The sequence below is a fragment of the Manihot esculenta genome, chromosome 5 (genome assembly GCF_001659605.2).
Source record: "Manihot esculenta cultivar AM560-2 chromosome 5, M.esculenta_v8, whole genome shotgun sequence".
In the NCBI taxonomy this organism is placed as follows: Eukaryota; Viridiplantae; Streptophyta; class Magnoliopsida; order Malpighiales; family Euphorbiaceae; genus Manihot; species Manihot esculenta.
In genome coordinates, this window is record NC_035165.2 from 1018685 (window position 1) to 1042679 (window position 23995).

The 23995-nt window shown below is 37.2% G+C and overlaps 4 protein-coding genes across 12 annotated transcripts; 3 read left to right on the top strand and 1 right to left on the bottom strand.

The window, feature by feature from the left end:
• The first annotated feature begins 364 nt into the window (after positions 1 to 364).
• Positions 365 to 6628, top strand: LOC110614852 (ABC transporter B family member 11). Of its 2 annotated transcripts, XM_021756528.2 has the most exons (13): positions 365 to 579; positions 1107 to 1483; positions 1642 to 1696; positions 1788 to 1963; positions 2051 to 2272; positions 2353 to 2591; positions 2702 to 3227; positions 3311 to 3584; positions 3994 to 4877; positions 5033 to 5299; positions 5377 to 5640; positions 5729 to 6022; positions 6154 to 6628. In XM_021756528.2, the coding sequence occupies exons 2-13, from the start codon at positions 1166 to 1168 to the stop codon at positions 6508 to 6510; spliced, it is 3876 nt and encodes a 1291-aa protein (XP_021612220.1). In that variant the 5' UTR covers positions 365 to 579; positions 1107 to 1165; the 3' UTR covers positions 6511 to 6628. The 2 variants fall into 2 exon arrangements, with proteins under 2 accessions (XP_021612220.1, XP_021612221.1); XM_021756529.2 differs by lacking the exon at positions 365 to 579 and having other exon boundaries at positions 627 to 1483.
• A 150-nt stretch (positions 6629 to 6778) lies between these two features.
• On the top strand, positions 6779 to 13043 carry LOC110614853 (ABC transporter B family member 11). 2 transcript variants are annotated; one of them, XM_043956839.1, is made up of 13 exons: positions 6779 to 7266; positions 7804 to 8200; positions 8372 to 8426; positions 8520 to 8695; positions 8776 to 8997; positions 9086 to 9324; positions 9423 to 9948; positions 10035 to 10308; positions 10568 to 11433; positions 11486 to 11776; positions 11861 to 12124; positions 12238 to 12531; positions 12687 to 13043. In XM_043956839.1, the coding sequence occupies exons 2-13, from the start codon at positions 7874 to 7876 to the stop codon at positions 13041 to 13043; spliced, it is 3891 nt and encodes a 1296-aa protein (XP_043812774.1). In that variant the 5' UTR covers positions 6779 to 7266; positions 7804 to 7873. The 2 variants fall into 2 exon arrangements, with proteins under 2 accessions (XP_043812774.1, XP_021612222.1); XM_021756530.2 differs by having other exon boundaries at positions 11510 to 11776.
• LOC110614855 (L-cysteine desulfhydrase) lies at positions 12013 to 16458 on the bottom strand. Of its 7 annotated transcripts, none has more exons than XR_006350733.1 (3): positions 14931 to 16458; positions 13394 to 13931; positions 12173 to 12762 (listed from the first exon to the last, which is right to left on the bottom strand). XR_006350733.1 is itself a non-coding variant. In XM_021756536.2 (2 exons), the coding sequence occupies exon 1, from the start codon at positions 16420 to 16422 to the stop codon at positions 14935 to 14937; it is 1488 nt and encodes a 495-aa protein (XP_021612228.1). In that variant the 5' UTR covers positions 16423 to 16458; the 3' UTR covers positions 12013 to 12116; positions 14931 to 14934. The 7 variants fall into 7 exon arrangements, 5 of the variants coding, with proteins under 5 accessions (XP_021612228.1, XP_021612231.1, XP_021612229.1 ...); XR_006350732.1 differs by having other exon boundaries at positions 12173 to 12481; positions 12630 to 13931; XM_021756536.2 differs by lacking the exons at positions 12173 to 12762; positions 13394 to 13931 and adding an exon at positions 12013 to 12116.
• A 97-nt stretch (positions 16459 to 16555) lies between these two features.
• Positions 16556 to 21476, top strand: LOC110614854 (protein transport protein SEC23). The gene is made up of 6 exons (XM_021756533.2): positions 16556 to 16713; positions 16854 to 17861; positions 18124 to 19944; positions 20561 to 20677; positions 20775 to 20846; positions 21046 to 21476. Exons 2-6 carry the CDS (start codon positions 17382 to 17384, stop codon positions 21181 to 21183), a joined length of 2628 nt encoding a protein of 875 aa, XP_021612225.1. The 5' UTR covers positions 16556 to 16713; positions 16854 to 17381; the 3' UTR covers positions 21184 to 21476.
• Positions 21477 to 23995: the final 2519 nt, after the last annotated feature.

Below are 23995 nucleotides of genomic sequence, written 5' to 3' on the forward strand. Positions count from 1 at the left end.
GTGTTAAAACAAAAGGCAAGTGCACTCCTAGTAGAGGATGTTCTGCTGTAACAGAGCAGAGATTTCAACCAAATGACGGGACCTTTATTTTATTTCTATCTTTGTCATTATTCAGATCATGAAGACTGCACTGCAGTGCTCACATGGGATTAATAATTTGAATATTTTTATTTATTTTTTTAATTTTCTTTTACGGAATCTCTAGGAATACCCGTTTCAAGAAGATATGCATGCATATAAAATTTTCTCCCAAAAGAAGTGGGATTTGGTTGACAAATAGGAATCCTCAAACTCTTCCTCTCCACGGCTTTGACCCATCTAAGACTGAAGCTGCTGCGCTGCTTCATTGTTCAAAATGAAAATGTTTTTGAAATGTGGCTCTGAGTCTGTGTCTCTGACCTGACCCCTCCACAAGTGCTTGTGCTTCAAGAAATGGAAATGTCTATATATTAATTATAATGTGTGAACACTTTGTATATCTCCATCAACTTGGGTGGGAATAAAAACTATATAAAAGCTCTGACCCAGATCCCAGAAACTATTCTTCTCAACTTTCCTATCTTCTTTTTACCTCGTCAGGTAAGCAAGTACAGATTCTCAGTGGCTTTTTCTTTTTGCTACTTGCTGAAGTTTGCTATTTTCTTTGCTATTTTTTTTTTTAAAAATTGGTTGCTGTAATTTTGTATTAAATGCTGGGCATCCTCATTAGATATGGAACAGAACTGGTTCCATGCTTGCTCATTTGACTTCTTTTTCTACAAGATCTTCGTTTTCTGATTATTTTAATGGAAAAGAAAAAGAGAGAAACCTTTACCATCTCTCTGGACAAATGCTTCAAGCAATCTGCGATGACGCATGTAGAAATAGAATATAAGCCAGATGAGATATTTTTTTCTTTTTTTTGTTCTCTTAGGATAAAACCAGTCAAGAATCTTGCTGAATTTTTTAGCATTTATCTAAATCGGTGTTCTGCTCTGTCAGTACTAACTGACTTCACAGGATTCTTCCGAATCCGTTTGGCTGTGTTCATGTTTGTTCAGTATTTAGTTGTTTCTTTGATAGTTGTTATATAAATGCTAAAGAGATCACTTGTTTGTGTTCTGCAGAAGCAATATAACTGCTAAAGAGATAATTTGTTTTAACCTTTTGACTCTTTCGAGTCGTTATGGCCGAGGAGAATGGCTTGAATGGTGTTGCAAAAACACACGAGGCCAGTACATCAAAAACCCATGAAGAGAAGTCCGCCATAAATGGGAATTCGCAAGAGACAGAGAAGAGCAAGGGAGACGAGAAAACGAACACAGTTCCGTTTCACAAGCTCTTTTCATTTGCAGATTCATTAGACATTCTGTTGATGATTGTGGGCACAATTGGTGCTGTTGGGAATGGGATTTCTCTGCCCCTTATGACGATTTTCCTTGGAGATACGATTAATGCCTTCGGAGAAAACCAGAATAAAGATGTGGTACACGTAGTTTCAAAGGTAAACGCTTTAAGCATGTATATTCCTTTTCTTAATACAAATTCCTATTTGTAGGAAAAGAAAAACTTGATGTTGCTGATTTGTTACTAAATGTGAAGATGAAAATATAACTATAGTTAAAAAGAAGATGTTGCTAACTTGTTTCTTGATAACTTCAGGTGTCCCTAAAATTTGTTTACTTGGCAGTAGGGTCTGCTGTAGCCTCATTTTTGCGTAAGTGAATACTCGATGATGCTTACGTACATAGAAATGTAATTCATATGAAGCATGTGGATTAAATACCTGTGTTTGTTGTTTTTCCCAGAGGTGGCTTGTTGGATTGTTACAGGAGAGAGACAAGCTGCAAGAATAAGGGGTTTGTATTTACAAACTATATTGAGACAAGATATAGCCTTTTTTGATAAGGAAACAAACACTGGAGAGGTCATTGGTAGAATGTCTGGAGACACTGTTCTTATACAAGATGCTATGGGAGAGAAGGTAGAACTCCGACAAACTGAATTTGATACATGCACATTTCCTTGTATTAATTCTTACGATTAAATGAATCTGATTTCTTTAATGCAGGTTGGAAAATTTCTACAACTCGTATCGACATTCTTCGGAGGTTTTGTGGTAGCATTTATCAAGGGATGGCTTCTTACCCTTGTCTTGTTATCCTCTATTCCACTTCTAGTGTTAGCTGGTGCAGCCATGTCTATCACTATAGCTAAAATGGCATCCCGTGGACAAACTGCTTATGCAAAAGCTGCGTCTGTAGTTGAGCAAACTATTGGTTCAATCAGAACTGTAAGTATACCTGGAAATATTAGACATGCTTGGAAAATAACTTTTATTAAGACTATGCTCATTGCTTAATTTTAAACCAGGTTGCATCATTTACTGGGGAGAAGCAAGCTATAAGTAATTACAAGAAGTTTCTGGTTACCGCTTACAATTCAGGTGTTCATGAAGGCTTGGCTACAGGATTAGGTCTTGGTGTTGTAATGCTAATCGTCTTCTGTAGTTATGCTTTGGCAATATGGTTTGGTGGAAAAATGATCCTGGAAAAGGGATATTCAGGAGGCAATGTGATTAATGTGATCATTGCGGTGTTGAGTGGTTCTATGTAAGTTTCTTCCTAAGCAAAAGTACATATAAAATGAATGCATATATGCAATGTTTTATTCGATCCTATATCATCTGTTGACATTTTGAATTCACATATCAATGCTTCAGGTCCTTAGGGCAGGCATCTCCTTGCATGAGTGCATTTGCTGCTGGACAAGCTGCAGCTTATAAAATGTTTGAGACTATCAGCAGAAAGCCAGAGATAGATGCTTATGACACAAGGGGAAAGAAATTGGATGACATCCGTGGAGATATAGAGTTGCGGGATATATATTTCAGTTATCCAGCCAGACCAGATGAGCAAATATTTAGTGGGTTCTCTCTTTCTATCCCAAGTGGCACGACTGCAGCTTTGGTTGGACAAAGTGGAAGTGGGAAGTCGACTGTTGTCAGTCTGATAGAGAGATTTTATGATCCACAAGCTGGGGAAGTTCTTATTGATGGTGTCAACCTCAAAGAGTTCCAGCTGAAGTGGATTAGGGAAAAAATTGGACTTGTCAGCCAAGAACCTGCATTGTTTACTGCCAGTATCAGGGATAATATTGCATATGGAAAAGATGGAGCAACAATTGAGGAGATAAGAGCTGCAGCTGAACTTGCCAATGCTGCTAAATTCATTGATAAACTACCTCAGGTGCTAACGAGTTGCCTATTGATCAAAATTCAGTAGTTTCTCTTTATTCACTTAATTTAGAACTTGCATTTTGCATCCCGCAGGGACTAGACACCATGGCTGGTGAGCACGGAACTCAGCTATCCGGTGGACAGAAGCAAAGAATTGCAATAGCGAGAGCCATCCTGAAGGATCCGAGGATTTTACTTTTAGATGAAGCCACAAGTGCACTTGATGCAGAATCTGAAAGGATAGTTCAGGAGGCATTAGACAGGATTATGGTCAACCGAACAACTGTTATTGTTGCTCACCGTCTTAGTACAATTAGGAATGCTGATGTAATTGCTGTCATTCATCGTGGAAAGTTAGTCGAAAAAGGTATCATATGTTTAAAACTCAGAGCATACATATACAGCAATCTTAAACATGCTTGTCATCCTGTGGTGAAGTTTTTGTTATGAAATGGGCTACCTTGTCTTCACATTGTCACACATACTCAGCAGTTTCAATCTTTGGAAAATATACTCTGTATTTATATTATTTTAGGAGTCCTTGGTGCAAAATTCCTACTTTTACTAAATTTGCCATAAAAATTTAATAATGATGTCTGCTTTCTAGCCATTTGAATTTCTTCAACTAGATTAGCCGTCAAAATTTCAACTTGGTTTAAAAAATTGTCTTGATTGGCTATACATTCATGATTTCTATGATTACGCTTTGTTTCTGTGATTTTAATCCATTATTTGAAGTAAAATCTAATCTAATACGGAGTTTTTTTATTTAATAGGCTCACATTCAGAATTGCTTTCGGATCCTGAAGGAGCATACTCTCAGCTTATACGCTTACAAGAGGTAAATAAAGGTTCAGAACATGCAGCAGAGAACCATAAAAGATCAGATCTTTCTTCCGAATCCTTTAGACAATCAAGTCAAAAAATTTCACTGCAAAGATCCATTAGTCGGGGATCATCTGGCGTAGGAAACAGCAGCCGCCATTCGTTCTCAGCACCATTTGGTTTACCTACAGGAATTAATGTTGCTGAAAATTCCCAAGAAGAAACTGAGGTTTCTCCATCACAAGAAAAAGCTCCAGAGGTCCCAATCAGTCGCCTTGCATATCTCAACAAGCCTGAGATTCCTGTGCTTACACTTGCAACTATAGCAGCTTCTCTGAACGGTGTTATATTTCCAATTTTTGGAATACTTCTTTCTAGAGTGATCAAATCATTTTTTGATCCCACACCTCATGAATTAAGAAAGGATACGAAGTTCTGGGCAATAATCTTTATGATACTTGGGGTGGCATCGTTTTTGGTACTTCCATCACAATTTTACTTCTTTGGTGTGGCTGGAAATAGATTAATACAGCGTATACGAACAATTTGCTTTGAGAAGGTAGTTCATATGGAGGTTGGTTGGTTTGATGATCCTCAGCACTCAAGTGGTGCAATTGGTGCTAGGCTTTCAGCAGATGCAGCGCTAGTTCGTGCTCTAGTTGGAGACGCACTAGCTCAGCTGGTCCAAAATATTGCAACAGCAGTAGCAGGTCTAGTCATTGCCTTCACTGCAAGTTGGCAATTGGCCTTCATTATTCTTGCACTAATTCCTCTAATTGGAGTCAATGGATATGTTCAAGTGAAGTTCATGCAAGGGTTCAGTGCTGATGCAAAGGTACGGATTTTATTATGTAATCTTGTATTTCAATGGCTCATGGGTTTCAGGAAAAAGAAACTAGGGAAATCTTTCAAATCAAGGAGCTTAGAAACTTATATTACCACATGTCATTTTGAAACTATTTGTCTTAACATAAATCTGATTGTCTTCAGATGATGTATGAGGAAGCAAGCCAGGTTGCAAATGATGCAGTGGGGAGTATAAGAACTGTTGCCTCTTTCTGCGCGGAAGAAAAGGTGATGCAAATGTACAAAAAGAAATGTGAAGGCCCTTTGAAGACAGGAGTAAGGCAAGGCCTTATAAGTGGAATAGGATTTGGTGTGTCTTTCTTCTTGCTGTTCTCTGTGTATGCAACCAGTTTCTATGCAGGAGCTCAACTTGTTAAGCACGGGAAAACAACATTCTCGGATGTTTTTCAAGTGAGTATATCTTCCTTATTTCTATAGTTTCTCCTGAAGGCTTCCTAAAGACTAACCATGTTCAAATTATGTTGCAGGTTTTCTTTGCTTTAACCATGACAGCTTTAGGAATTTCTCAATCAAGCTCTTTTGCTCCTGACTCCTCCAAGGCTAAGAATGCTGCTGCTTCTATATTTTCAATTATTGACCGAAAGTCAAAGATAGATCCAAGTGATGAGTCAGGAATGATACTAGAGAATGTACGAGGAGAGATTGAGCTTCGTCATATAAGCTTTAAGTATCCATCAAGGCCAGATATTCAAATTTTTCGAGACCTCAGCTTGGCTATTCATTCGGGAAAGGTAATGATTCCTGCTTTTGAATTCCTTTTATTGCAAATAGCTTGACGAAGAAAAATGAATCATTTCTTGTTTCAATTTTTTCTTTCAGACTGTGGCTCTAGTTGGTGAAAGTGGAAGTGGGAAATCAACTGTCATCTCATTGTTACAAAGATTTTATGATCCGGATTCTGGTCATATAACTCTTGATGGAGTTGAAATTCAAAGGCTGCAAGTAAAGTGGTTGAGACAGCAAATGGGACTTGTGAGCCAAGAACCAGTCTTGTTCAATGATACAATTCGGGCCAATATTGCATACGGAAAGGATGAAGATGCAACTGAGGCAGAGATTTTAGCTGCATCAGAAATGGCCAATGCACACAAGTTCATCAGTAGCTTACAACAGGTTAGATGAACAATATTATATTACTGCAAGTAAAATAATATACAAATTCTAGTAAGGGTTCTGCATATAGCGGTCGCTTATCTTTAAATTCTTGCTGCTTAATCTTATTAATCTGACAATGTGAAATGCAGGGGTATGATACTATTGTAGGAGAGAGAGGAGTCCAGTTGTCCGGAGGGCAGAAACAAAGGGTAGCCATTGCTCGTGCTATAATCAAGAGTCCAAAGATACTGCTATTAGATGAGGCTACAAGTGCTCTGGATGCAGAATCTGAGAGAGTGGTTCAAGATGCATTAGACAGAGTAATGGTGAACAGGACGACAGTTGTCGTAGCCCATCGGTTATCTACAATCAAGAATGCAGATGTTATTGCAGTTGTTAAAAATGGAGTTGTTGTAGAAAAGGGAAAGCATGAGACATTGATCAATATCAAAGATGGTTTTTATGCTTCCTTGGTGGCACTGCATATGACTGCCTCAACTGCTTGATTTGCTACCTTTTGTATTTATTTTTTTAAAATTTCTTTTATTCCTGTTATGACAATTTTGGTGAAGGCCAAAGAAGCAGATTCTGAGATATATTATATTTAAATTTTGCTCCTTCCAATTTCATCTGTAGCTATGTTTGTCTAAAGTTATATGTCCTTCTCAGAAAATAAAATAATCCATTCATTTTATTGACAATGCAGTTAAATTTAGCAAATGAATCAAAATCAAACCTGTAATTCTGAAGATTTCAGAAACAACAGTTAAGTGTCTGTTTGCTTCTTTTGGCTTGTCCTCCATTTATTTTTTCCATCCGAAAACTAGGTCAAATTGGCAGCAAGTATGCATGTATCAAAAGTCAATGGGAAAAGTATTTGAAATAAATTAACCAAATTTGCTGATGCTATCGCTTTTGAGAACTAATTGAGTAATGACATCATGCATTTTTTTTATTGGGTTTTAATCACTAGTCTATAGCATTTTCCTTTTGCCTAATAATCAAATATCTATGAAGAACAAGTCTGCTCTCTCCTGCAAGTCATGCTTCAATTAAAAATTTTCCTTCAACCTCTCTTTAGCTTTCATGTATTTTTTCTTTTTATCATGTAGCTGACCGTTCTAAGTGCTTGCTCTATAAGCAATGGAAACGCCTCTATAAAATGTACCGACAAGCTGAAACTAATGGTGCATCAGAACTAGAAGCCAATGACCCTGATCCTGGAAACTGATCATTTGAACTACCTTTACAGCATCTGGCAAGTGAGTAAATGCCTCTCAGTGTTTTTCTTTTCCTTTTCATTTTTCTACGCCAGATAGAAACTGGGGTTTTTCTCATTTATGTTTACTATTTCAAAAAGGGAACAATTGTGTACTTATACTCTGATTATTATTTTTATCTTGGTGGGTTCCTTTGAATGGGAAAGTCTAATTTTTGGATTGTGTAGACGGTATAAGTTTGCACAGATTTCTTCCAACAGCAACAGAACAGAGCAGGTCCACTGCTTTCTCATTTGCTTCATTCTGTTTTTATTGAATCAAAATAAAAACCTCAATGATTATTTCATATTTTAGCCTTTATTTGTTTTACTGATTCTGTTTAGGATCAATTTCCTGTGAAACTATCCTAATTAATGTTTGAATATTTTAACCTTAATGATGGTTATTTACCCTTGGAATATAACTGAAGAACCTTTGTTTGATAAATTTTGCCACTTTAATGCCTTTTGTTTTTTGGCAAAGATGACCTCTTGTACTGTCGGTTTCAATCAGTTCTTTTTTTTTTTTTTTGCTCTACAGGTGCAATATAAGTGCGACACATACTAAGAGCAGTTGACAAACATTCAGATTAATATCTTAGCTGGGTGTTATGGCCATGGAGAATGACATAAATGGTGTTACAAGTTCCCATGAGGCCAGCACATCAAAAAGTCATGAAGAGGAGAAAATCTCCCAGGTAAATGGGCACCCAGAAGAGACAGGGAAGAGAAAAGGAGATGAGAAAACCAACTCAGTTCCATTTCATAGGCTCTTTTCTTTTGCGGATTTTACTGATATAATGTTGATGATTATTGGCTCAATTGGTGCTGTTGGGAATGGTATAAGTCTTCCCTTGATGACAATATTTCTTGGGGATATGATTAATGCTTTTGGAGAAAATCAGAATAACAAGGATGTGTTGCATGTAGTTTCCAAGGTAAACACGGACAGCATAAGAATTAAGCATAAACTGATGTAACTTCCTGATCATAAAGGCACATTATTGATGAAAGTCAAGAGTTGGAACTTGATCTTTTTCTTTGCTTTACAATTGTTTCCTATTTCAGAAAGGAAGTTGTTATTAACTTGATGTCTGGAAAAAATTTAGGTGTCACTAAAATTTGTCTACTTGGCAGTGGGATCTGGTGTAGCTTCATTTCTTCGTAAGTAAACACTCAATAATTATAATTCCATGCACAACGATATATGATTCATCAAGCCTGCAAATTGAGGAACCTGCTTAATTTGTTTGTCAGAGGTGGCTTGCTGGATGGTCACAGGAGAGAGACAGGCTGCAAGGATAAGGGGTTTATATTTGAAAACTATATTGAGGCAGGATATAGCTTTCTTTGATAAGGAAACAAACACAGGAGAGGTAATTGGTAGAATGTCTGGTGACACTGTTCTTATACAAGATGCTATGGGAGAGAAGGTAATGCACTGTGCATTTGATGCAGAATTTTATGCATATTTCCTGTGCATTTAGTTAAAAAAATGTCAAATTTCATGCAGGTAGGGAAATTTCTACAGCTTGTATCAACATTCATTGGAGGATTTGTAATAGCATTTGTCAAAGGGTGGCTTCTTACAATTGTCATGTTATCCTCTCTTCCCCTGCTGGTGCTAGCAGGTGCAGCCATGTCTATCGTGATGGCTAGGATGGCGTCTCAGGGTCAAAATGCTTACGCGAAAGCAGCAACTGTAGTTGAGCAGACTATTGGCTCAATAAGAATTGTATGTTTTTACAAGGGCCAGTACTAGATATATGCCTGGGATGTAAGTTTTCAGTATTTAATATTCACATTATTTAGTGATAATCCAGGTTGCATCATTTACTGGGGAAAAGCAAGCTATAAGCAATTATGAGAAGTTTCTTGTCACGGCTTACAATGCTGGTGTTCGTGAGGGATTCTTCAGTGGATTGGGTCTTGGCCTATTCACATTAATCATTTTCTGCAGTTATGGTTTAGCAATATGGTTTGGAGGAAAGATGATTCTGGAGAAAGAATACACAGGTGGTGAAGTGATTAACGTGATCATTGCTGTGTTGACCGGCTCTACGTGAGTTCCTTTGTTTTCAAGGTCAATGCATGCTCATAATATTTACTTTGATAATTCACCATTTAATGAAATTTTGCATTTGCATTTGGATGCTTCAGGTCCCTAGGGCAGGCGTCACCCTCGATGACTGCATTTGCAGCTGGGCAAGCTGCAGCTTATAAGATGTTTGAGACTATCAACAGAAAGTCAGAGATTGATGCTTATGACACAAGGGGAAAGATATTGGATGACATCCATGGAAATATAGAATTGAGGGAAGTATACTTCAGTTACCCAGCTAGGCCAAATGAGCAAATATTTAATGGATTCTCTCTTTCCATCCCAACTGGCACAACTGCAGCTTTGGTTGGACAAAGTGGAAGTGGGAAGTCAACAGTGATAAGTCTGATAGAGAGATTTTATGATCCTCAAGCTGGTGAAGTTCTCATAGATGGCATTAACCTCAAAGAGTTTCAGCTTAAGTGGATTAGGAATAAAATTGGACTCGTAAGCCAGGAACCAGTGTTGTTTACATCCAGCATTCGGGATAATATTGCATATGGAAAAGATGAAGCAACCACAGAAGAGATAAGAGCTGCAGCTGAACTCGCCAATGCTGCTAAATTTATTGATAAGCTACCTCAGGTTTTTACCAATTATTTAATGTAATCTTCATTATTTGGATCATAAGGATTGTTTATTCAATTTGGACAATGGACTTGTGCATCCAGGGACTAGACACCATGGTTGGTGAGCATGGAACTCAGCTGTCTGGTGGGCAGAAGCAGAGAATTGCTATAGCAAGAGCAATCCTAAAAGATCCCCGAATTTTACTCTTAGACGAAGCTACAAGCGCACTCGATGCAGAATCCGAAAGGATTGTTCAGGAGGCATTGGACAGGATTATGGTCAACCGAACAACTGTTATTGTTGCCCATCGTCTGAGTACAGTCAGGAATGCTGATATGATTGCTGTCATTCACCATGGAAAAATAGTTCAAAAAGGTTTGCTATGATGACGTCCAGAGCATACTTTCCGGAAATAAAGCAATTGCTTGCAATTGGACATACACTTTGCTGCTATCTTGCATCAAGTCTGAAATTTCCCACATTATCTTGATAAATATCTTGATTAAGACTGCATTTGTTATTTCTCTTGGCCTAAATGAGCAACATGAATTTTTCCTTTTTTCTGTGATTTTGGTCCTTCAGTTGAAAGAGACAGAGATTATACAACTTAATATTTTGTTTTTCGATTGATTAGGTTCACATCCAGAACTGCTTGCAGATCCTGATGGAGCATACTCTCAGCTTATTAGGTTACAAGAAATTAATCAAGATTCAGAACATGCTGCAGATGAGAATAAAGGATCAGATATTTCTTCAGAATCCTTTAGACGGTCAAGTCAAAGAAATTCATTGCAAAGGTCCATTAGTCGAGCATCAAATGGAGTTGGAAATAGTCATCGCCATTCTTTCTCAGCTTCATTTGGTTTACCTACAGGAATTAATGCTTCTGAACCCGAAGTTTCTCCACAAGAAAAACAAACTTCGGAGGTCCCAATCAGCCGCCTTGCATATCTGAACAAGCCTGAGATCCCTGTGCTTGTAGCTGGGTCTATAGCTGCAATTATCAACGGTGTAATATTTCCTATTTTTGGTATCCTAATTTCCAGAGTGATTAAAGCATTTTTTGAACCACCCCATGAATTGAGGAAGGATTCCAAGTTCTGGGCGATAATATTTATGATAATTGGCATTGTATCATTTTTGGCATGTGTAACACAGTTATACTTATTTTCCGTGGCTGGGGCTAAGCTAATCCAACGGATCAGATCAATGTGTTTTGAGAAGGTGGTTCATATGGAGGTTGGTTGGTTTGATGAGGTTGAACACTCAAGTGGCACAATTGGTGCCAGGCTTTCAGCTGATGCATCAATACTGCGTGCTCTGGTTGGAGATACATTAGCTCAAACGGTTCAAAACATTGCCTCAGCAGTAGCAGGACTGGTCATTGCTTTCAGTGCAAGTTGGCAATTGGCCTTCATCATTCTAGTGCTAATTCCTCTCATTGGAATTAATGGATATGTTCAAGTAAAGTTCATGAAAGGCTTTAGTGCAGATGCAAAGGTATGCTTTTCATTAGTTCATGAGTTTCAAAACCAAAAATAAAAAAAATCAGGGAAATAAATTTAAATTGGTGCAGATGATGTATGAGGAAGCGAGCCAAGTTGCAAATGATGCAGTAGGGAGTATAAGAACTGTTGCCTCTTTCTGTGCAGAAGAGAAGGTGATGCAACTGTATAGAAAGAAATGCCAAGGCCCTTTGAAGAGTGGAATAAGGCAAGGGCTTATCAGTGGAATAGGATTTGGAGTATCATTCTTCTTGCTTTTTTCTGTCTATGCAACCAGTTTCTATGCAGGAGCTCAACTTGTCAAGCACGGGAAAACAACATTCTCAGATGTTTTTCAAGTGGGTATAGCTTCTTTTACTAAAGATTATTCAACATATTGAAGGATTCTTAAAAAAAAGGGGTTCCACTTGTCTGCTGTGCAGGTTTTCTTTGCTTTAGTCATGGCAGCTATTGGCGTTTCTCAATCAAGTTCCTTTGCTCCTGATTCCTCCAAGGCTAAGAATGCTGCTGCATCAATATTTTCAATTTTAGACGACAAGTCAAAGATAGATCCAAGTGATGAGACAGGTATTACCTTAGAGAATGTGAGAGGAGAAATTGAACTTGTTCATGTAAGTTTTAGGTATCCATCTAGGCCAGATATTCAAATCTTCCAGGACCTCTGTTTGGCTATTCATTCTGGCAAGGTAATCACATTCCATTAAGTGCAAGCAATTAACAATTAACAAAAGACATAAAAGAAGCAACTATCTAGCTTAATGTCTAATCATAAATTGTACAAATGTGGATCTTTTTTCAGACTCTGGCGCTAGTGGGAGAAAGCGGAAGTGGGAAATCAACTGTCATCTCACTGTTACAAAGATTTTATGATCCAGATTCAGGTAATATAACACTTGATGGTGTCGAAATTCGGAGGCTGCAACTCAAGTGGCTGAGACAGCAGATGGGGCTTGTGAGTCAAGAACCGATCTTGTTTAATGATACAATCCGCGACAACATTGCATATGGAAAAGGTGGAAATGCAACCGAGGCAGAAATTTTAGCTGCATCAGAGTTGGCCAATGCACACAAGTTCATTAGTAGCTTACAGCAGGTTAGGAGTATATATCATATTATCTCCGGATTGATAAATCCTTTTAAGTAATGGAGTCAAGCAAGCAACTATCATATAAGTTGGAGCAAGAGTTTTACATAACAGTGAGATTGTTGCTGCTGAATCTTGTATTTTTTATGGCAATATAAATGCAGGGATACGATACTGTCGTGGGAGAGCGAGGAATCCAATTGTCCGGAGGCCAAAAACAAAGGGTAGCCATTGCTCGAGCTATAGTGAAAAATCCAAAAATACTGCTGTTAGATGAAGCTACAAGTGCTCTAGATGCAGAATCTGAGAGAGTGGTTCAAGATGCATTAGACAGAGTAATGGTGAGCAGGACCACAGTGGTTGTAGCCCACCGATTAAGTACAATCAAGAATGCAGATGTCATTGCAGTGGTTAAAAATGGAGTTATTGTAGAGAAAGGAAAGCACGATTCTTTGATCAATATCAGAGATGGTTTCTATGCTTCTTTGGTGGCACTTCACATGAGTGCCTCAACTGCATGACTCACTAAGCTTGCTCTCTCTCCCCTGCCCCCGAACAGAAAGCAATATATGGATGCCGTATTCTAACTAATCATCTCTTGTTGGTTAAAACTATGTCTTTATCCATATCAAGAGTCTTTTGAGAAAAATAGCTCTGAATTTTTAACTCTCTAGCTGTTATACTTGAATACACATTTGTAATAAATAAAATATGTACTGAATTTAGTACGAGTAAAATTTCTATTAAAATAATATTCATTAAAAATATTTTTATATAAATTATTAGTTAAAACGTATAGAATTAAATGGGTTGTAATATAATTTATATATATGTATTAATTGAGCTGAGAGTTCAATAGAGTGATTTTCACCCGTTGCCATGCTAATTCTTCCAACTTCCAAACTTTGAACTTCATCGTCGCTTCCCGCTTGTATAGGTTTCTGTCCATTTGTCACCAACTCCAGAAGCAAACATGGATTTGTTGGAGCCTTTCGTGATCAATTAGTTCTGCGTCAACAAAAGAGCAGGGGAAGAGAAGGCTTGGTCCCATTTGGCCACTGTCCGATCAACTGATAAACTGTTTTAAGAATAAAGGAAAAAAAGGAAACTATTTCTCCCGCAGTAAGCTAACTCATGGCAAGTCGATTTCCCTCGGCATTTCACCTGAACTCGATAAGGTAGCAATCACTAACAACCATAAGTTACATGAATGTTAACATTGAACCTCCATCTCTATGTCATCACACCCTACTGCTCGTATAATTCAACTGTTAACACCAGCCCTATTCTTCACCATGTACATGAAGCAGACATGTCAACCGATTCACAACTCACTCGAAGCCAAAAGCTAAGGCGAAACTACTTTTCAACTGACAGGCGACTTGCTAGAAGATTGTCTGCTCAGCTTGCTGTGGTCAAAGGATAATAGAGAAATTCTTTACAGTTTCAGTTAGCATGTATTAAAAAAAGGCAAGACAAATTAACATTTTCCCACTTCAAGAAAGGTGTAAAGTGCAAAACTTGAAGAATGTCAATAGAGCATTATTAATCTCTTTCAACCAAATAACTCCAATATGCATTCAGAGGACTAAATAATTAACTGAACTGGCAGGAAATTCAAGAGACCAGCATTCACCACTGGCAACTGCTATCCCCAGTTTGATATACCATGCCCCAAGGCTGAAGCCATTGTCCACTCATACATATGAAACGGTGGCATATCTCTTTAAGGACTATGTCATCCCCTCCTATGCGAGCTTCTTCTTTTATCTCCATCCTCCCTAATTGTTTTTGTCTTTGCTTTTGCTAATAATGTTTGGTGTGTTGTTCTAAAAAAAATCCTTAGTGGCTTCAGCACAAGCAACACTCTGACTCAATACTCCCCAAAGCTCATACATTCTGAAACTGAAACCTAGAAAAAAAATACTTGTCCTCTTGAAACCGCTCTGACCAGTTAAATCACCAACAAGGCAAAATATTCAAAACAAAAAAAGATGGGAAAAACCTTTTGCCCAAGAGCTGTATAGCATAAAGGTTATAAAAAACAGAATCTCAATAAACTTAATAGCCTCGGAAGGTCTATTCAAGAGTTCTTTAATTGAAGTGTTTGAGTGCATTAGTGAAAGTAGAAATGAGTGCCAAAGGGTTTGAGACAAATCAGATGAGTGTCAGACTGTATCAGGCATGTTCGCAAGTCCAAGACTACATAAGTATCATTGGCAGCATGCAAGTTATTCATTTGATAATCCAGGACTAATTGATCTTCACGTTCCTTGAGTTATATTGTTGTGGAAATGTAAAAGAGATCATATTAAGAAAAGATTTAAAATCAGCACAAATCACAAGTAATTCTACACTTCCAAAGAATTATTTCATTAGAAACTCTTAACTGTGTGCAAAAAGAATACCTCTTCACTCTGCAAGAAGCTTTTGTGCTATCTGTGGATTATCAAGGAGTTGATTTATGGCATTTCTTAGCTTGTAATAATCCACACACGTATTATAGACCTGATGAGAAATCCTTGCATAGGCCGTTACGAGCCCATCATTATCCTTCCAACCCTCCTCACCGTCTCTAGAAGCCTGATAATGAATTGGAACCTCAACCCCATAATTGGAGCGCAAATGCGACCTCAACCTCAAAGCATCATCTTGACTCATTACATGCAATCTTGAAGGCAAGCCAACCATAATCATGCTTGAACACATCTCCGGAGAGGCCCCAAGTTTTGTCCCCCACGACTCTGCTAACATTTTCCCCATCTCAACAACCTTCTCATGGTTCCTCTTCATTATTCCATCAACTCCCCCTTCAAATCGATTTATAAACTCCAAAGCAGAAGGTATTACCAGTTGAGAACTGTAATCCCTTGTCCCAATCCAAGCACTCTCTATTGGCAATCCATTTCCATATTCATGTGAAACCACTGGATGATGTACATAAGAGGAGGAACTGGTTCTTTTACAATATAAAAATGCAACTGATGGCGGGCAGAAAAACCATTTGTGTAAATTGCTAGCGTAGAAATCAGCCCCAATTTCTTTAACATCTACCCTAACACTTCCCATAGCGTGAGCTGCATCAACAAAAACTTGGTCCACGCCTTCTTCTCTACAAATTTTAACCAATTCCCGGACTGGAGTTACGACACTTGGCATTGAAGTGATGTGATCGATTATTGCTAACCTAACTTTTCTACCATTGGACTTACCTTTTTGTAATCCTTTCCTGAACTCAGCGATAATTTCCTCATCGGAGGTAACTGGAAACGGAAGCTGCACTTCTATCACTGATCCGCCGGCACGAGTTACATACGCTTGTATAGATTTTTTTACGGCTTCATAAGCGCAGTGAAGCATCAATACACTGTCGTTCTCATGGAATTTTCCATCGGCGAACGACCGACCTATCTGCTGGAGGACGATGGCAGCGGCGGTGGTGGCATTATCGACAAGTGAGACCTCGTCCACGTCATCGGCATTAATGAGGTCTTTAACCAGTGTCCGGGAGTGGAGAATCCCTTTGCGGAGCGTATTGAAGTAGAAATCGTCCGGTTGCTGAAGGAATTTGAGTTGCCACTTCCTCTGGGCGGCAAGCACCGACCCGGGGCAGCTTCCGAAGCTCCCGTTATTGATTCGGGCTATGCCAGACTGGTGGTGTGCGAACTCTTTTTGGATTTCGGATTCGGTTATGAACTGAGTGAGCCGGGGCTTCTTCGTGACTTGGTGGTGGCGAGACGACTCACCGTTTCGAGGATCTTCGTTTTCCATTGGGGTGACTTGGGGTTTGGGAGGAAGATTGGGCAATGATCTGAAACACCGCTCGAAACTTGAAAGTGCGGAAGTGTCGAACACTGTGTGCTTGCTTAGCAGCAAAGGACCCAAAGAGTAATGTGTCATTATCCAGTTAGAAATGGTAACCGCAAGGAATAAAACGCTGACGTATTACCTTTGGACGTTATGATATCGATGATCACGTGGTTGCCTGAATAATCTGCCATTTAAGGAAGAGAAACCCGTGGATAAAGAACTTGGGCCAAGAGTTTCGGATTCAGGATTATAACGGATCCAGCCTGCCCCTGAGCCGAGTTAGGATCCGGACGACGTCGTACTAATTACATGTTCTAATTTTATCGCAAGATTACGCTGCTATTTCTCTCAAAATCCTCTGCCCCTCTCTCCCAGTCTGAGGTACGTGTATTCCGTTTCTCTTAGCTCAATTTTATCAAATGTTGATGTTTCTTTATAGAAAAATCATGGATGTTTTTTTTGGGGCAAAGTTGTTAATTCTACTTCCTTTTTTTTTCTACGGCTTTGATTTCACATTTCAGTGTGCAAGAGGGATTAATGCCCAATTATGCAGAGATAAGATTGCTCGGTGATCAGGTTTTATTACAACATCTTTTGCTCAGTTGCACTCAATTTGATAGCTGAAGGTGAAATTTTTATGCTTTCTGAGGATTCTTGATTGGGTATTAACTATTTTGGATACCTTGAGCTGGGTTTGGATCAGGATTCATTACTTGTACTTCATTGCTTCTGGGGTTTTAGGTTGTATTGAGGTTTAAGTTTCTCTACCCCGCCAATCTTTGTATTGTTCTGCTGAAAAGGATTGGATTGAATGCGTCAGCTGCTTATGTTGCAGTAATCCTGGTTTTTTGTTTTTTTTCTTTTTTTTTTTTGTCATTTCTTGATTACACTTTATGAATAACCCATTGAAATACCTTCCAATCTTGTAGTCCTTCTCTGAATCTCTTGTCGTTTTTGGATTGAATTGTTTATAGCTTTCTGAAAATCATATATTTGGTTTTGAGTTCTTGAAAGATTTTTCTCTTCGGTAAAGAAAACTTTGAACTTGAATGGCTAATCCACCACAACCGTCTCTTGGTTATCCTCTAACTGTTACTCCCACAAACCCTGATAAGTCAACACCTCAACCTGAGAAAACTCCAATTTCTCCTTCCCCTCCAGTGCTACCTGGAGCCTCTATCTTTCCTTCTCGTAATTTGCAACAAGATCAGAACTCTTCCCCCTCGATCAAAACCCCAAATTTACTATCACCATCCAATGGGATCAAAACTGGAAGTCCAATTCCTCATTTAAGCACTCCCCCAGGCCCTCCTGTTTTCACTTCACCAGTGAGGCCTGCTGCTGTGCCTTTCCGGACTTCTCCTGCAACACCTCAGCCAGTTGCTTTCTCATCAGGATCATCGTTGCCAACATCATCACCACCCCATTTCTCAGATGGGTCACTTGAATTGCAGCACCAAGTTCCCCTAGCAATAGAGGATTCAATATCTCTTGAGGAGTTACCACATATCTTGTTCTCTGCTCACAAGGTAACTCGTTCTTTCTCTCTGTTACAAACTGAAGGCAGGAGTTATGTTTGCATTTTTGTGTGTGTGTGTGTGTGTCTGTTCTAAAGCACATTGTTATGGCATTGGTAACAGAATTTCTCTCATTATGACCCATGACATTCTTGTTGCATTGTTTACTGTCTAAAAATATACTTTTTGAATTCTTGTTTCTTCATTATTTTGATCCTCAAATTGTATCTTTAGAATCTTATGGATTATTTTATTTGCCTTGTATTTGTCTTAGGTGTTGAAGCAGAAGAAACTTGCAAATGTATCCAGTTTGGGTTTTGGGGCATTGATTTCTCCTGGGAGGAAGATTTCACCAGGTCCTCAGATAATACTGCGTGATCCCCATCGCTGCCAAAATTGTGGAGCTTATGCAAATCTTTATTGCAAAATATTACTTGGTTCAGGCCAGTGGCAATGTGTGATTTGCAGGAAATTGAATGGAAGTGATGGTGAATACATAGCTCCAAGCAAAGAAGATCTTCATAACTTCCCAGAAATGTCATCAACCATGGTTGACTATGTTCAAACTGGGAACAAGAGACCTGGTTTTGTTCCAGTTTCTGATTCCAGAATGTCTGCACCCATAGTTCTTGTTATAGATGACTGTTTGGATGAACCACACCTGCAACATTTGCAGAGCTCCTTGCATGCGTTTGTTGATTCACTTCCCCCAACAGCAAGAATTGGAATCATATTGTATGGCCGCACAGTATCAGTTTATGATTTTTCAGAGGAATCAATGGCATCTGCTGATGTACTTCCAGGTGATAAATCACCTTCTCAGGAATCCTTGAAAGCATTGATCTATGGAACTGGTGTGTACTTATCACCAATGCATGCTTCAAAAGAAGTAGCACACCAAATTTTTTCATCACTAACACCATATAAATTGAACATTGCGGAAGCTTCAAGAGATCGGTGCCTGGGTACTGCAGTTGAGGTTGCACTGGGTATAATTCAAGGACCATCTGCAGAAATGTCTCGAGGCATAGTCAAAAGGGCTGGAGGTAATAGCAGAATTATTGTCTGTGCTGGTGGACCTAGTACTTATGGTCCTGGATCAGTCCCTCATTCTTTTAGTCACCCAAATTATCCTCATATGGAAAAGATGGCATTGAAATGGATGGAACATCTGGGTTGTGAAGCTCATCGACAGAATACAGTGGTTGACCTTTTATGTGCTGGAACATGTCCTGTTAGAGTTCCAGTTTTGCAGCCTCTTGCAAAAGCTTCTGGGGGTGTTTTGGTTCTTCATGATGACTTTGGAGAAGCATTTGGTGTAAACTTGCAAAGAGCATCTACCAGGGCATCGGGTTCCCAGGGATTATTGGAGATTCGGTGTTCTGATGATATTCTTATTACTCAAGTTGTGGGTCCTGGTGAAGAGGCACATATAGACACTCATGAAGCTTTCAAAAATGATGCTTCTCTCTCCATTCAAATGTTAAGTGTAGAAGAAACCCAGAGCTTTGCTCTCTCTATGGAAACTAAAGGAGACATCAAGACCGATTGGGTATTTTTCCAGTTTGCAATTCAATACTCAAGCCTTTATCAAGCTGATATTTCAAGAGTTATTACTGTCAGATTGCCTACCGTTGATAGTGTTTCATCATATCTTGGAAGTGTTCAAGATGAAGTAGCTGCAGTCCTTATTGCCAAGAGGACTCTTTTGCGAGCCAAAAACTATTCTGCTGCAATTGATATGCGGGCGACAATAGATGAGAGAATTAAAGATATTGCTTTGAAATATGGGTCCCAATTACAGAAGTCAAAACTTTATCGATTCCCCAAGGAACTCTCATTGTTGCCAGAGTTCCTTTTTCATCTTAGAAGGGGACCACTTTTGGGGAACATTGTTGGACATGAAGATGAGAGGTCTGTATTACGGAATTTGTTTCTCAATGCATCTTTTGAGCTTTCACTCCGTATGGTAGCGCCTCGTTGTTTAATGCATCGGGAAGGGGGCACTTTTGAAGAATTACCTGCTTATGACCTGGCAATGCAGTCTGATACAGCTGTTGTTCTTGACCAGGGTACTGATGTCTTCATTTGGTTGGTAAGCAACTTAACTATTCCTTTTGTTGTTATAATATGGCTCCTTTTGTTGATCTCTGGTGCCACATATTTCTTTAACTACGGTTTTTGCCATCTCGTTCCTGTGATCTATGCATCTTTGAACTTCAAGTATATGCATGAGCCTCTGTGTTTGTATTTGTGCACCCCATGCCACTTTGAGATGGAAGAAAATTCAAGAAGGCGGCAAATACGTGAGAGTAATATTTTTCTTTTCCCTAAAAACTTCTTGTTGCAAAAGTAAAACAAAGACGAAGAAGAAGAAGAAACAAGGTCTACACATCCATTGCCATCTTTGCTAGCCTAGAAGGGCATTCATAAGTGAAAAAAATTGAAAAAATAGTGATTCATAAATGAAAATACAAATTTCCCTTCTGGCAACATATTTCAAAAGGCTTTCTTAAAGCCATCAATAACTGCAGAAATCAAATGGGTCGTGCTCACCTATATAACGTTGCCATCACCTGTAAATATTACGAGTCTTGAACATATTGGCATTTTGTTGGTTGAGAATTTTACTGCCTTGAATCATACTATCCCAACTGCTCTTCGTCTGCACACCCTATTAAAGATATTTTCCTGATAACTGGTAACTGCAGGGTGCTGAATTAGCTGCTGATGAAGGAAGAAGTGCAGCTGCTTTGGCAGCTTGCAGAACATTGGCTGAAGAGCTCACTGAAGTGCGATTTCCAGCTCCTAGGATCCTTGCATTTAAGGTTCTTTTTCCATGATTTTTCCAATCTTTCTTCCATGAAGTTTTAATTGTTCCATATATGCCCAAATTGATGAAGTATATGGTCTGATTAATAACAGGAGGGGAGCTCTCAATCTCGATACTTTGTTTCTCGCCTCATACCAGCACACAAGGATCCTCCTTATGAGCAGGTGAGGATGTAAACTAGGGAGAACATTATTTCTTTTCTTTAAGAAAAGAGGAAAAATGAGTTGGGGAAAGGGGTGTTGTTGTTACTAACTGGGGCCTAATCCACTTGGTTTGAGAATAAATAAGACGGTATAGTGTATCAGATCATCAGACAAATGCACTTGCCTATTTAGTGATAAATACAATCTGTTTTTATTGCAGGAGGCAAGATTTCCACAGCTTCGATCTTTAACGACAGAACGGCGGACGAAGCTCAAATGCAGCTTTATTCACTTTGATGATCCTAGTTTCTGTGAGTGGATGCGAAGCTTGAAAGTGGTGCCACCGGAACCAAGTTAAGTAGATTACCGTTCTGCAATTTATCGACTGGTGTTCCTCCAGAAAAGAAAAGAAAAAAAAAAAAAACAAAGAAGAAAACTTCGGAGTTGCATCCTGCTTTGGCCAGCGCAAGCCTGGCTTCTCTACTTCCATTCTTTTCTTCTTTTTCTTCTTTGTTCAGTGGTTAAGAGGATTTTGTTGGATTTTTTAATTTTTTACGTAGGGAAACATCTATACTTTCACCGCCAAAAGTTCTGATATTTTGTCATCACATTGAATTGCTTTGAGGAAGCAATAAAAATTCCCTTGACCCATCCTCATCCTCTCGGCTACTTGTGGCGATAACTATGATCTCTATTATCTCATGCAAATTACAGGGAACACTGAAATCTGTGTTACTGAATAAACAAAATTTTTCCATGCATTATCTATAAATGCATTTGTGATGATTTAGTTTGTGGTTAAAGAAACAGATTAACGATAGCACAATCCATGTGCTTTTTCTCTTCGTTGATTTTCTTATTTTTATTCCCCTTATTTGAAATAAAAAAAAATTTATAGAAAATTTAATAATTTTTACGTCTAAAATAAGGGAATTTATTTTTTTTTAATTTATAAAATTTTCATTTTCAAACAAAATAAAATCCTCCGATTTTCCTTTGTTTTCCTCTCATAATAAGTTTTGAGTTATCATCACTCTCTATACAGTTTTCCTTTCATTCACTCCATGATAAATAGGATAAATTTAGTGACATTTTTATATTCCAATTTATTTTTGAAATAAAAAAATTCTATTTTTTTTAATCAAACATATGCTGTTTTTTAAATCAATCATGACCTTATAATGAGAACAAAAAAATCTTTCTCAATCACGATTTTATAATAAAAACAAAAAATATTTCTCAAGTTTAAATTTATTCATTTTCAAAAGGTTATTCTATTCTATTTTTATTTATTTATTTATTTCTCTGTGGTGTCTGTTTCCTTTCAAATCAGCTTCATCCTCTCATTCCTCTAAAAATAAATTAATACACAAGTACCTTAACACCTTTAAAATAAATTATATCACTGAGTTTGAACTTATTTAATAAATAAGTTGAAAAAACTAAATTTAAATTTAATTTTTTTAAAAGTAAGTTAAGTTTGAGATGAGTTTTTCTAATTGAATTAAGTTTATCTTTATCGAATTAAGAGTTATTTATAATTTTAAAATTAAATTTAATATAAAAAATAAATTAAGTGTAAACTCATTTTTATATGCAACTAAGTCCAGTAATTATTAAAGAAAATTTTGTATAAAAATTCATTTATAGTTAATTGAAGTGCGTATAAATGTGGTTAAAGTAATAAATATATAAATTTAATATAAATACTGAATTAATAAATTGTTAAATTGTTAAATTGTTAAATTTGTTAATTTTCATTTGACTTCTCCAAGTTAAATCAAACGATACCTTGAATCATGGCCAGCGGATTAAACAAAATCGATTGCTAATACAGGAATTTGACCCGGAAACAAAAAAGAAATGGTGAATATGGGTTGACCCGTGAACTATTCGGATCCATTACCAGTCAATTGAGGCAAATCCGTTACTAATTAGCATAGGGTTCTGCGTTTATATTGACAGCTTTGGATATGACCTACCAACGAAATACCCTCGATTTTGCTATTTTGTCACAGTATAGCAACGCCATTTAATATTTTTTTTTAATTTATAATGTAATCTAAAATTTTATAATTTTTTTATAAAAATATTTTTTTATTATTTGAGTATTTAAAATTTTTTAATTAAATTTTTATTTTTTTATTCTCTCATAATATATTATATTTTTAATTTATTTTATATTTTTATAATTATAAAAATTTAATTTAAATTAATATATTTTTAATTATAAATAATATTTATAATAAATTAATTAATTTATAATATATTATATAAAATAAGTAAGTGATACATATATTATAATTGAATAATATATATTAATTAAAAATATAACCAGTAACAACACATTAAATAACTAAATATTTAATATTTTAGTAGGTCGAATCAAATTCTGTAATATCATTAAAATATTAACTATACATTAGAGGTGGATGACTGTGGTGATAGTTGATCGTTAAGTTATTTTCTCTCATATTCAAATTTTTTTCTTGGCAAAATGTTTCACGAGTAATTGGATCAGAAATAAAATTTAAATTAAAATCTTATTTTCTTCTTTACCTTATTTTAAGTCCAAAATTCTGCTTCTCATTAGTCTTTTCTCCTCTTTTTTGCAATTATATTCGTCAATGATTCTATAAGTTTTTCATCTTTTTTGCAATTATATTCGTCAATGATTCTATAAGTTTTTCATTATCAGTATGTAAGCATTTCAAAGCGAATAAAAAAAATTCATCAAATTTTTTCATCAATTTTGTTTTTTTGACACTAGGAGGTCGATCCGATGATATACAATCTCCTGCAACATACTCATTTAAATGAATAAAAAATAATGATAAGTTTGAAGATGGTAATGCAGGTGAGTTAGAAATAAAATTGTTTGACTGTGAGAACACATAAGAAGAGTTTTGGTTTGGAACTGCTTTTTTAGAGTTACTATCTTTCAGATGTTAAATCTAAATTCTCTATGAAGGGAAGGAGATTTTTATTTACAGAATTCCATTAGGTGCTTCCTTATTATGAAGTGATTTTGTTGTTTCATAAGTCATTTTGAATTACATGCAGAGAAATTATACTCTTGGTTTCCACAGATAAGCCTGTAGAGAATGTTCTTAAACGTGGTTGCACTTATGCAAGATACTTTTGTACTAGGTTACTACCACATATAATCT

Coding starts and splice junctions, on each gene's coding strand:
- LOC110614852 (XM_021756528.2), top strand. CDS start 1,166: ATGGCCGAGGAGAATGGCTTGAATGGTGTTGCAAAAACACACGAGGCC. Junction 1,697..1,787: donor TGCTGTAGCCTCATTTTTGC/GTAAGTGAATAC, acceptor TGTTTTTCCCAG/AGGTGGCTTGTTGGATTGTT. Junction 5,300..5,376: donor CATTCTCGGATGTTTTTCAA/GTGAGTATATCT, acceptor ATTATGTTGCAG/GTTTTCTTTGCTTTAACCAT.
- LOC110614853 (XM_043956839.1), top strand. CDS start 7,874: ATGGCCATGGAGAATGACATAAATGGTGTTACAAGTTCCCATGAGGCC. Junction 10,309..10,567: donor TGGAAAAATAGTTCAAAAAG/GTTTGCTATGAT, acceptor TCGATTGATTAG/GTTCACATCCAGAACTGCTT. Junction 11,434..11,485: donor GCTTTAGTGCAGATGCAAAG/GTATGCTTTTCA, acceptor AAAAAAAATCAG/GGAAATAAATTTAAATTGGT.
- LOC110614855 (XM_021756536.2), bottom strand. CDS start 16,422: ATGACACATTACTCTTTGGGTCCTTTGCTGCTAAGCAAGCACACAGTG.
- LOC110614854 (XM_021756533.2), top strand. CDS start 17,382: ATGGCTAATCCACCACAACCGTCTCTTGGTTATCCTCTAACTGTTACT. Junction 17,862..18,123: donor TCTTGTTCTCTGCTCACAAG/GTAACTCGTTCT, acceptor TATTTGTCTTAG/GTGTTGAAGCAGAAGAAACT. Junction 20,847..21,045: donor AGGATCCTCCTTATGAGCAG/GTGAGGATGTAA, acceptor TTTTTATTGCAG/GAGGCAAGATTTCCACAGCT.